Below are 12942 nucleotides of genomic sequence, written 5' to 3'. Positions count from 1 at the left end.
GATCTCTCAATGACCATAGATTGGTACAAGTAACATTGCAAATAATGCTGTCAGGCCAATCATACTGCATCTCAAGTTATACTACAGAACGATGGTAGTAAAAACAGCATCACACTGGCAAATAAACCAAACAAACATGTAGGTCAATGGAACAGAACAGAGACCCAGACTTAAGAACACAATAACAATCTCCTAATGTAGTGATCTAAAAAGAACTGTCCAGTGTTTTTAGCAGTCAGTGAAATGCAAATTATAACTATATTGAGATTTAATCTTGCCTGCATCAAAATGGCTGAGATTAAGAAGACAAATGACATCAAATTCTACAAATGCTGTGGAAGACTCAGAGAAAGAAGAATGCTTAGCTGCTGATGTTGGGGATGCAAACTCGTGGTTTTCATATGTAAATCATCATAGAGAGTCTTCAGAAAGCTGAAAATAGATCTTCCATGAGACCTAGTTTATACCATGCCTGGGCATATACCCAAAGGACTCTGCAGCCTACTACAGAAATACTTGTTTGCCCATGTTCACTGATGCTCTCTGTTCATCATATGTAAGAAATATGCTAGCCACCGGGGAAGAAAAAATTATCAATAGCCCTACCCAGCTACGAATCTCATGAACGATGATGCAGGAGGAGTTGGGGTGGGAAGGGAAGGGTTGATATGGTGAAAAAACTTTGTATTCATGTATAAAATTGTGGGGGGGGGAGTAAAAAAATAAGTTATACTTTTTAAATAGTTTAAGAAAATATAAAGCTGGGCCTGGTGGCAAACACTAGGGAGACTGAGGCAGAAGAATTTCTTAGCGTATGAGGCCAGTCTGGGCTTTTCCCAAGAAGATCCAGTGTGCCTTATCTCAGAAAGAACCAAAATTTTAAAATATAATTTTGTACACAATAAATGAACTTCTGTTGAGTCCTAGTTGAATACTTGCTGTACAGTTGCTCAACTGTAACCCTGTTTTTAAGAAGCTACTTCTTAGGTTTTGTCGAAATCATCATGTGCCTACAACAGCACTGTGACAGTGCCAAGCCTATGGATTTCCATGATTTTTCATATTCCTCAAGTTTACACTGAGTCACTGTTCACTGAGTTCCAGATCTTTCCCGTGAACTAACTCTGTAATTTTTGTGACAGCATTCTGGTTTAGAGATGATGAAGATCATGTCTAGTAGAGACTTGTTGGTGTTGTGTTGCCTCTTCCAAGCCACACTCTGTACTAAGCTCTATTAATTTCTAAACATGACATTCAACCATTAGGGTTGTTTGTGTTGATCATGGTTTTTAATCCACATTTAAGAGTTGGCCTGGAAAGAAAGAAAGTAGAAGGAGGGTCTCTGTTTATACTTTAGGTTTGAAAGCAAATAAAAGTTAAAAACACTGGTTTTCTCCTGAGGTCCAAACCCAAAGAAACATTTGGAATTGTAAGTCTATAAATTAAAATGCATTAAAGGCAAAACTTACAGAATTTACCATGGCTATACATTTCTACATTGATTTGTAACTGAATTCATTTTAAAGAAATGGTTTGTTTGTTTTTATTATTCTTTTTATTGCTAACTTAAAATACACATGCTTGATCTCTAAAAACACAAAAGCCTTTTCGAATAATGAAAATAAGATCCTAGAGGAATAATCACAGAGTTCTAAAGGGAAAAACATAAATTTATAAGTGAGTGTCTATGAATTTGATGACCTACAAATTCACCATGGAGCCACTTTAATCCAGAAAATACAACATATTTGAATGCTTAGCAACTGCATAATAAATATGAATATAGACTATAGAAAGTCTGTTGAATGTTCCTTGAAAACCAGAAGACTATTTTAGCACCTGGACTGAATTTGAAGGAAACTAAACTTGAATTAGAGTTTTGTGTAGACACCAAGAAAAAGTCAGTGGTTTTGGCTTGTTCAAGTGGTTTATTTAAAGACAGAACTTAACATAAAGTTCTTGGAACACTGCCTTATGATTTGGCTATACAAAATGGTCATGTGTGTGTGTGTGTGTGTGTGTGTGTGTGTGTGTGTGTGTGTGTGAGAGAGAGAGAGAGAGAGAGAGAGAGAGAGAGAGAGAGAGAGAGAGAGAGAGAGGACAAAGAAAGACAGAGAGACAGAATTGAATGGAAATGTCTTTCACAGTTCATTTTGCTCATTATTTTATTTCTAGTATATAGTCCTTCTTAATCAGGCAGTGATTTCATGACACTAAAAATTAAGACACACATTTTAAAAGATAAGCTTGAGCCTGTATTAATTCATCTTAACAGTTTTTATTGTTCATAAAATAAGCAAATTTTTATGAGTACAGAAAAATATGCAATGATATGCTACACACTATCCCACATACATGGGTTGGTTTAAACGACTTTCTACAGATGCATTGACTGATGGAGTGGGATTCTGGATCCAGACCTTCACTAAGAAAGAGTCAGACAAATGCTGTCAGGCAAGAATAAATCATCTATCTATTGAATGCAGACAAGCATGATAAATAAAAGTTTTACTAGTATCTTGATGTCAACAGTGACGAAGAAATGGGGTTATAAAATGAAACTAAATGCTAGAGCTTGCAACGGCCAGAATGGTCCTCTTCTTAAGACTATGTATCCACTTAATACATAAGCATCCAACATTTCATGAAAGTCAGCTGGATGTAGAAATCTATTGAAAACAATCTTCCATCTCTCTTTTTTCAGGTAGATATAGTCAAAACATAGTCAGCTTAGGTGAAGTACACATTCAAGAACATAACTGCATGAGCATGGTGGCTTATTTGCAGTGTATGAACTTGAAATAGACACCTACTACTTAGAACTTAGAAAAGTAGATTGGCTTGAAAGAATGGTGTTAGGAAACAAAGACAGCCAGTGTTTGTATTCCAGAGGGTGGCTGCTGCCTGCACTGGTTAGCTTCTGGTTCTTTTGCTTAATAATTTCAGTTGAAAAATTCTGGCTTAAGATGAAAAATAAAAGACTGAGGCTTTTAATTGGAAAGCATTATTATTAGAAGAATTCTAACAAAGGAAAGAAACTTGATTGCATTCAAAAACAGGGCTGTTGCCTAAACAGAATATATACTGCTTTGTTCCCTCTTCTATGGATGTATTGATTCACTCTTGCTTTTTTTTGTTGTTGTTGTTTAGAGGGACCATTGGGTATCCATAGTTGTCTGGGAGGATTGGGCAAAATGTGCCACCTGAGGAACTGCATGGATTTGCTCTTAGTAGCCTTGCCTTTTCCCATACAGACCTTTCTTATTCCCAGAGATGTATGTGAGTGTGAAAGAGGCTCTGGACCTGATGCTGGAGACTGAATTTTTCCCATGTGGCTCCCAAAGTTGCTTACAATCAGAGTCATCTGGGTGAGATTGGTTTGATGTAAGAAATTCTGTAGATATTTCTGAGAATGTTTCAAATTTGAGAACCAAAAATTCAATGTCAATTAATTCTCTTTGGCTTGGAGCTCTGTTTGTGTCTATCAAGGTCTTCATTATAACAGAATAATTATTCCAAATAAAATTAAGGGAACTTCTGTGGGCACTTAATAGAAAATCTTGAAAATGTGTATATAGTCTTTGTAAAGTATGAAAAACAAAATCAACACACAAAGGCTATTTGGCATTTGAAATACATCTCCTGTTGGATATTATTAGATCAGTTAGGCACCCAATTCTAGGAAAAGTGAGTGTAACAGAGTGCCAATGCTCACTCTTCATGGACATCTGCTACACACTGCAAAAACAGAGATGGTCCTGGAGAGCAGTGTGAAAGAAAAGCCCTCCCTGTAGGCAGTTCATGCATGGTTATCAATTTTGCTTTGTCTGGAAGGAGAAGTGACTAGAAGTGAGACTCATTGTTAGTGAGATGAAAGAACAAATAGGAAATTTGTAAACAGAGAAGTGAGGGGGAGTGGCATGTGGAAGAATATATAATAGTGGTGAAAAAGGGGCAGATTTTTCTGGGAGACTCTATCCCCCATGAAAAGTGTCCTCCATAACACGGTGACATCAATGGGTTATATAATGCAAGTCTGCAGGATCTCTTTACAACATCCCTATGCCCATGCAATGAAGGATGTATGTTGCTATATAGTGGCAAAGATGACAGAGTCTCAGAATATATTTACAAAGCATTGTAGAGAGATCCAAAAGAAGCAAATTTTAGTTCAATGAATTAGAAGAAACTGCATATAATATATTTGCATGAAATGTTGACTCCTTCTGTTCTTCAAAAGTGGTTTCAAATAGACTATTACCCATAATCCATTGCTCTATGTTTTGTATTCTGCCATATGTGACAGACATATTCAAACATGAATTTGTACCTCCCAGCATTAACGATAAATGAATTGGCTCAGTACTAGGGAGACATGGCTTTATATATTTTGTTGGAGATACAGTGGCAGAGATTGGTTAGATACACATGGAATTCATTTTCCTTCCTACCAGACACAGAAGTGAACTGTGTTTCCCAGCTTCCCTTGCAGATGAGTCAAAGTGAAAGCGATGTACAAAGCACTTAGGACTGACCCACCAAAATATCCAGGGAAATTTTTTGCATTCTTCATTAGCAGGGTGGATGTGTTGGATGGATTCTATAAACTCAGAAGAGAATATAGCCACTTAGTAGGAGAACACTAAATAGTTCAGTGACATCTGAATTTCAACAATCTTCAATTCTTATCCCAACCGTTCTCTTTGTAATTATTTTATGTTGGTTAGAAATTAAATCTTGTGTTAATATACTGATATTTGGTGTAATAAGCCAAATGAGCTGGTCATATAGATACCTGTATAAAAATGTGCAGATCGAAGTAGGGTATTACCACAGTATAAACCTGAAATATGCAGGAATATGTAGCAGTCAGGTAGGTGGGAAATGCCTACTGGAGTCTGGGGAGACAGACAGCCTTCATATTCTACAGAGACTAGTAATTCTGTACAATAAGAAATGGAGATTCAACATTTGAATAATCCATAGTTCAGATAGGGTGTTTTACTAAATAGCATGGATGACATTATAAATTGACTCTTCTACATTAGTATTGTGTAAGGTTTTCCAATAAGAATGATGACTTGAGATAGGAACTTGTTAGGTTTTTCAAACAGAGATGAGAGAGGTTAAAATATGAACTCTCTAATACTGAATAAATTTGACTGTAGGCCATGAGTAAGAGATAAGACTGATCACTGTTACAATCCTTTCAACTACAAAAGCCCCATCCAACCCATTCAGTGTGTAAGAGGGAAGGGGGCTGAAACAACAAACACAGGAACTTCTTTGGACTAGACAGGGGCAAGGCTAAGGGCACCAGGTAGAGACAGGTTACTCTCTGGAAAACTGACTGTCACTACTAAGAGGGGAATGATAGCAGACAGAAACACACGTGAGCAGAAGCTCCAAGCTCCTCTGGTATGTCCTATGAACTGTTTTCAGAAAAAGGTCGAGAATCTTAAGAGAGTGATTGATGTCAGAATACTCAATCCTAACTAAGCCCAGGGTCTAAATTTCATTTTTCTTTTCCTTACATTAAAATTAACTTTTTAAAAAATATTTTTCCCATCTTATCATTAGAGGTTGATCAGTGCATTTGCTAAGTCTAAGGGGACAGAAAAATAAATGAAAGGAAAGATATACTTCAGGGGCAAAACAGTTTAAATTATAGATTTTTAAATCAATATACCCTGTTGAGCCCATTCTGACTATCCACATCCTTTTGTGGTTTGTTCCTACAGTCTTTCTGAGATTGGCATGTGACTTGCTTTGCTCTTTGGTATATTTACAATATGACCTTAGGAGGTGCTTGATAAATACCTGCATATTTGGTCTTAGTCACTAGGAATTCTGCTGCACCAGGTAACAGTCACTGGCTATATTGCTGAAGGGAACACCAGAGGCGAACCATGCTGTACTAGCCAGCAATGCTTGCTAAATACCATCTTGGCCAATCCAGCAGAACCATGAGGGATGAGTGTTAATACATGATCAAATTTAGACAAAAAGATCAGTAAAATGCACCCAAGGCAAGTGTATAAAACTGTTCAGCTAAGTGGCTCCATGGTTAATGATTTTAGGTCAATGTTTGGAGCTGATTTGTTGTTACATAATTATGAATAATGGACATTTTTTAGCATGTAAATGAAGCCTTTTATACTTTTCACATTAAAATCAATAAATGATACTCAATAGTAACTTATCAACTTAAAACACGATAAATGAGAAAAAAAAAAAAGCAAAACCAGAACATAACCAAAATAGCAAATGCAAATTGTCTTTATGAACATTTTTGGGAGGGGTTGGCCGGATTATGGTCTTTATGATATAGTAGAAAACAAGATAGATATTTATGTAGGTAAGAAGATATACAGGCAACCTTTTAGTTGGATAACTTACTGAAACATGATTTGATATGAAGCATGTGCTGGAGAGCCACGCACAAAGGTTCTTCGTTTTGCGTGATGCTCCTGCAAGCACATGGCACTTGAAGGACTGTCCCAAAGGTTCCCAGGTAGGCGGCCTTACAGCTGTCACTCCCAGAACAAGCAAGGTCTTGCTTGCCTAACGTGCCGATGCAGGTCTCGTCGTCCTGGCACTTCCCTGCCACACGGGGCCAGCACTCTGACTGGAATGTCCGATAGTGTGTCCTAGAAAAAGAATGAAGACCTGGATTTAACCTGTGAATAGAATGGTTTCACATTAATATGTGACAAGATCTCTCACCTAGGGAAACACTGGCATTGGGCAAAATGAGCTCTGGGTCCCAGTACAAAGCTAACTTTGTACTTTTCAAGTGTCGCTATAAGGAGTGTGGGTTAAAAAAACAGTGAAACTGTGTAAAGTACTGTCCTCTCAGGAGGGTTTCCATTATAACTATTTTTTATCACAATGGGTGACGATTTGCAGTCTGAACTACCTGAGAGAAGTTAATTAAAAAACATTTTAAACCTCATATGATTTTGGAGCTGACATTTAGACACTGTCCCCCACCAGCAAAATTCAAATAAGGCACTTCCAATCTAGTTTTCCTACACCATGGGATACACTTTGTTCTTTTTCCACATTCCTAATTATACCAAATAGAATTCACAAAATTATTTTTAGATTTTTTTTTTTTGTTGTTGGACAGCAAGACCTAAGGCTGGGGAACATGTCTCCCCAAAAGAGACTTCACAATTTCTGACAAGCTGTCCAGTCACCTTACCAGATGAGACCGAAGCCCAGACAAGGATGGGTCAGTGGTGGGCAGGTGACAACTTCACTGGAGCTACTTAGACATGCAAATCCTTGGATTTCCACTTAGATTTTAATATTGCTTCAGCCTCCCCCAAGATGGGCTTGGAGGTGGGGAGTTTCACTGGATCTGTTCTTTCCTCTTCCCAGTGAAGCCACATTGACTAAGTCTCCTTTTTGTTTGTTTTCCAGTATTAATTTGACACCTTTAATTGACTTATTAAGGCTGAGTGGCTGAACAGGCTTGGACACAGACTGTGAGCGCTCCCCGTACCCTCAAGTTTGATTACAAAAAGTTAGGCATAGCAGGACATGACAAATCCATAATCCCATGACTGGGAAGCTGAAGCAGAGTGACCTAGTGTGGGACCAGTGGGGACTACCTGTAAACCCCCCCTCAGTTTAGTCCATATTCTCATTATGTCCTGCATTTCTTACTCGTGTCCCAAACTGTCAACTCAAGGCTAGCCTCATATACAGAGGAAGACCTTATCTAAGACATACAAAACCCAAACAATAACAAAAATTCTGTAATCACATCACCACATTATTTTAAAAAAAGGCTAATTAAAAAGCTGATTGTGGATCAATGAGCTAGATGAGGGATGAAAGACAACTTCAAAAAGCCCGAAGAACAGAGCTAAAATTGTAGGACCCACATGGTGGAAGAAGAGAACCAACTCATGAAGATTGTTGTCTGTATGTACTGACACACTTGTGCACACACACACACATACACACACACACACACACACACACACACACACACACACACAGGACAAACATGATCTTTAAAAAGATGTCATATAGGCCATCATAGTTCAACATAGTGGGTTTCTTTATTGTAAAATCCTACTCTGCATTTTACATTTGAATTTCAAAAAGGATACCACACATGTACCACAGATTCACAATAGGAATTGTCTGGCTTTATTTACACCATTTGGAGTATGGTGGGAACTCCAGCAATGGAAGGAGATCAAATGTTAGGGTTGGACTATAATAAATAAGGTGCCGAAATAAGAAAGCAAGGTATGTGTGTTTTTACTCACCTGCATAATTCATCATTTCGGCAAGTGTGAATTACACTGAGGCAAGTGGGGGGTGGAACTATGTTCAGTGCACATGGCTTGCTGTGAAGAGTTTCTTTGGACTGCTGACAGGGTATATCAGATTGAGCACAGTCACAAAAAGCCAACATCTGGGCAGTGTTAAAAGGCATATTTTGATAGAAGAACCGTATGGCTGCTTGGCAATGTTTCACATCGCACAGATTTCCATTTGCTGAGCATGCTTTAAGGTAAAGGGCCAATTGTGCATTACAAGCCACATCCCCTACGCATGCCTCTGTCACTTCCAAACAAGACTGCATCTGTTTGAATCCTGAAAGCAATAAAATGCACAGGTCATAGAAAAATAAGCATAAGGTTGTACATATAGAATTTGCAAACGAAACTATGGGAATTCTGTAAGGTGAGTACAAAAGTGTATCAGGTTGCTATGATTTCTTTAAAATTATAAATTTACAATTTACTGAGGCTTCAGGGTGCAATGTTTGAATCATCTTTCTTCAATACTGTATGTGCATTGTAATCCAGATTGGTGGGGAATGGATAGAACCGAAGTGGGGCTTTAGGGGAAAAACGTCTCTGACTCTAAGTTTCTCAAAACAAGCAACAAATCTTTAGAAATAGAATTTGAACTATGTAACTTATTGTGAGCTCAGGGTCATGAGTCAAAATCATTGTTCTGCCACAGTTAATTGGGGATGGATAAGACATTCCCGACAAAAGTGCTACACAGTTATTGCTGCCTATGAAGATGTTCATATTCTTATGAAAAAAATATACACATATAAGCATGTATATGTGTGTGTGTGTGTGTGTGTGTGTGTGTGTGTGTGTGTGTGTGTGTATAGAGAGAGAGACCACTACCTCTGCTGTCACTACAGGTATACACAAAAACAGTTGGTTTGTATGATCAAAATATACTTAAAAATTACCCAACCTTTTGTTTCAATGAAAGAGTAATTTTGAAATATCCATAAATAGATGACAGAAGGACAAAGCAGTTGCTTTCCTAACCCTTTTTGGAAAGACTGCCATGATTTTGCAGCATGCTTCTACTGCAGCCTTTAAACAACACAAATAATGTTGTATCAGCATATCATTAAGAATCCTGATAACACTTATATCATATCGTCCAGTTTTTATAATGTAGATAAAAATAATAGTTTATATGCATTACCATGATGCAAAGGGGTAGTTAGATCCCAGTTGTGATTATTATCCTTTTTCATGTTACCTAGAAAGAAAACAAGAAACCTATTTCACTATTGAATAGTTTTCAAAATTTTCTGGAGCTATGAATGCATAGTCAACCAAATATTTACAAATGGGTGTGACACTTACTTATTCTCTGACATTAAAAAATGAGAGATAGATGAAGAAAAACCATGTGAGTAAATTAAAAAGCCTAGTTTTGTGGATTCAGTTACTTGAAGATATAAGTTAACGCTAATGACTAGCCCAGGTACAGTGAAGCAAAAAAAAAAAAAAAAAAAAAAAAAAAAAAAAGGACCTGAAGAAAAAAGAATAGCAGGAGTATTTTTTTGAACAAAAGAGAGATAGACAGAAAGAAAAAGAAAGTAAAGGAAAAGAAATTTCCCTACCAACAGAATCATAAATCAGGTAGAAATTCAATTTTAAAATTATTTCCACCTCTGATTATCTCAGTCTCTAAGAATTTCAGGATTCATAAAGGTAGAATTAGAAAATTTCATTGACAGAATCTTTCATTCCACAAGCATTAGTTGGGTTTGGACTGGGTATCAGGTGGCATCCTTGAGAACAGCAGTGTGCAGTCCTTGTAGCTGATATCCCACATCTTCCTAGGAAATAAACACAACTAAAGCCAACACAAAATACAAGAAACAGCAACAGACTTGTGCAAAGAGTGTTAAGGAAAGCGATATGATCAGAATTTCATTTTAAAACATCTAATTAATATAATTATTTGTCAACTGTTACCAAGACATCAACTTGTTTTCTAATATAAACATTCCCACATGACTAAACTGGTCCTTGTTGGGCTGTCTGTGCTCCTTGCTCATCAGCCCACTGCAAGCAAACAACTGTACAACCATAGGCAGGTTCTTCACAGTGCTGCATGTCCCAACCTCTGCAGGCTCTGTACTGCTCTTGCTGCTGTTACTGTATAGTTTTATTTTTCTATTGACTAGGTCAAGAATCATCATTTCTTCTAGAATCCAATCTCCTCCTGTCTTTCTGAGGAAGAACTGACTTCTATTTCTGTGGTAGGACCCCATATTAAATAAAATTCTAAAAAAATGAATAAACAAAAACCAGATTTCAGTGAGTCGTACAAATTTTCTAAAAATACAAATGCAGACATACAAATACAGACAAACACCACTACTTGGACAAATTGACAAGTCTGTGCTATAGACTAAAACATATTTAAGAAACTACCCTTAAGCCAGGTGTCGGTGGTGCACACCTTTGATCCAGCACTCGGGAGGCAGAGCCAGGCAGAGCTCTGTGTATTTGAGGCCAGCCTGGTCTAGAGAGAGAGATCCAGGACAGGCACCAAAACTACACAGAGAAACCCTGTCTCGAAAAAACAAAAACAAAACAAAACAAAAAAACTCAAAAAACAAAAACCTACCTGTGACCCATCAATTTGTAATCAGTTTATTGTTATCTACTAGATACTTATGCTAAATAAGTATCTATAAATGAATGCTAAAGCTCTAACCCCAAGTGTATGTGTGTGTGGATATGGTGTTTTTAGGGAATCAGTGAGGGACAAATAAGGTCATAATAGTGGAGCATTGGTCTGCTTGGTTGGGTTACACTTCTTCCATCCCCTCCCATACCCATTCTTCAGCACACATCAAGAAAGGGTCATAGAAGGATACAGCAAGAGGCCAAGGAAGAAGGGAGACTTCATCAAGAGGAGACCCCACTGGACTATCTGGGCCTTCTGTTTCCATGCCATGAAGAATAAAGCTGCTTCTCTCAAGGCCATTTAGTCTACGGGGCTTTGTTCTCAGTCTGAATAGAAAAACCAACTCGTTGTGGGGGTAGTTATCGCCCAAACCACAAAACATTTACTTTTAGTATAAAAGAGCGATTCTTGTTTCAGATAGTATGCTGTTTTTGTAGGCAGTACAATAAACTGTCTGTATATTAAATGCCAACCTCATGTCATTTCAGATGTGTATATGTTATATTTGTATATGTATATATGCATGCACTTTTCCAATAGGACATTTTAAACAGTAGGTCCATTATTGAAAACAGTTAAAAGACAGTTGTGCCCTGGGGATAAACAATTATGCACCCACCAGACCTGCACTTGAGCTATACAATCATATACAAATGCATCAAAAACTAGAAAGCATTTCCTAAATTTGTGTCAGAATCAACCCCCTTTGTCTTCTCTTCCTTAACATGATCAGTACTGATGGCTGCTTACTCTCGAAGTGGAACCAGGCTAGGGTGTTTTTATTAATTGTATCGATTTCTGCTTTCTTCTTAAATTGACACACTTGTATCAACAGCTTGGGAATTTGACCTCATCTCATCTTGCTACCACTCTGGTCTAAGACACCATGAACTTTTTTGTTGTTGTTAATCTTGACTAGTCCAACAGGCTTATAATTTATTAATGAATTATCCCTTCCTCTCAGTTTTCACCTTCTGTGCAAATCTCATGTCCCTGTGCCATACATGGAATTAAACACAAATTTCATACTTAGAACTTGAGCTCACCATTTCGATATCTAGTAAATATTGCAGACTCAAAATATACACATCTGGATCTGGATATTTCCTCTGTCCTCCACTAAAGCCCTTTCTTCTGGAAACTGTCCATATTAATTAAAGGAATGACAGTGCTATCTCTGGAGTTAGTGACTCACAACACAAAACAAACCAAAAAACTTTAACCCTTGTTCATGTACTCCCACGTGTTTCACGTTTATAAACATATTCAGAATCTATCGTTTTTTTTATACCGGTCTGTCATCCAACAAGTGTGTGCTGCGCAATCATTGAAGTCTCATAACAATTGTGAGTATGGTTGAGGGAGGGCTCACTTTTACCTGGTGCTTTTCTAGGTATGGTGTTTACCCAACAGGTTACTGACTTACCTGGGCCATCACTAATACCCATTAGCGATCCACAAGAGGAGGACAGAGTGTCAGTCCCTTGTCTTAATAGGAGAAAATTCTGCAAGTCCATTGTTGTGTGCAAGTACTAAGTTCTTGTAGCAACTTCAGTGCATTTCAGCTTCTCTATCAAATCCTGTAGATTCCTTTCCAGGGCTCTGCTGCTAAGCTTTCCTCTTAATACTGTGCATGCAAACCATCTTCACAATCAGTTTCTCAGGAAAATGGCACAAGAAACTCCTACCTTGAGAAGTCAAGAATCTAGAGAGCAATCATTTTTGTTTATTTGTTCTTTTATCTCAGGGGTTTAGAACTTATCATGGAAAGGTAGAGACTCTAATTAAATGACTATCTGTTTCCCTGTTTTATCTGTTTTTTTTTCTTTTTTGTATTTGTTTCTGTTTTTGTTTTTTGAGACTGCATCTCCCAAAGTAGCTCTGGCTCTCCTGGAACTCACTTTGCAGACAAGACTGGCCTTGAACTCAGAGATCTGCCTGCCTCTGCTTCCTGGG

The 12942-nt window shown here is 37.6% G+C and overlaps 1 protein-coding gene across 1 annotated transcript in view; it reads right to left on the bottom strand.

The window, feature by feature from the left end:
* Positions 1 to 12942, bottom strand: part of Gfral (GDNF family receptor alpha like) — a 47273-nt gene that overhangs the window by 15415 nt on the left and 18916 nt on the right. The window contains exons 5-7 of the mRNA XM_028864400.2: positions 9484 to 9540; positions 8289 to 8619; positions 6400 to 6650 (exon numbers count right to left, since the gene is read on the bottom strand). Of these exons, the coding sequence (XP_028720233.1) occupies positions 6400 to 6650; positions 8289 to 8619; positions 9484 to 9540 (639 nt within the window). The remainder of the gene's footprint in view (positions 1 to 6399; positions 6651 to 8288; positions 8620 to 9483; positions 9541 to 12942) is intronic.

This window comes from Peromyscus leucopus, chromosome 14, assembly GCF_004664715.2.
Source record: "Peromyscus leucopus breed LL Stock chromosome 14, UCI_PerLeu_2.1, whole genome shotgun sequence".
NCBI classification, from domain to species: Eukaryota; Metazoa; Chordata; class Mammalia; order Rodentia; family Cricetidae; genus Peromyscus; species Peromyscus leucopus.
This window is presented reverse-complemented; position numbering and strand designations above follow the sequence as displayed.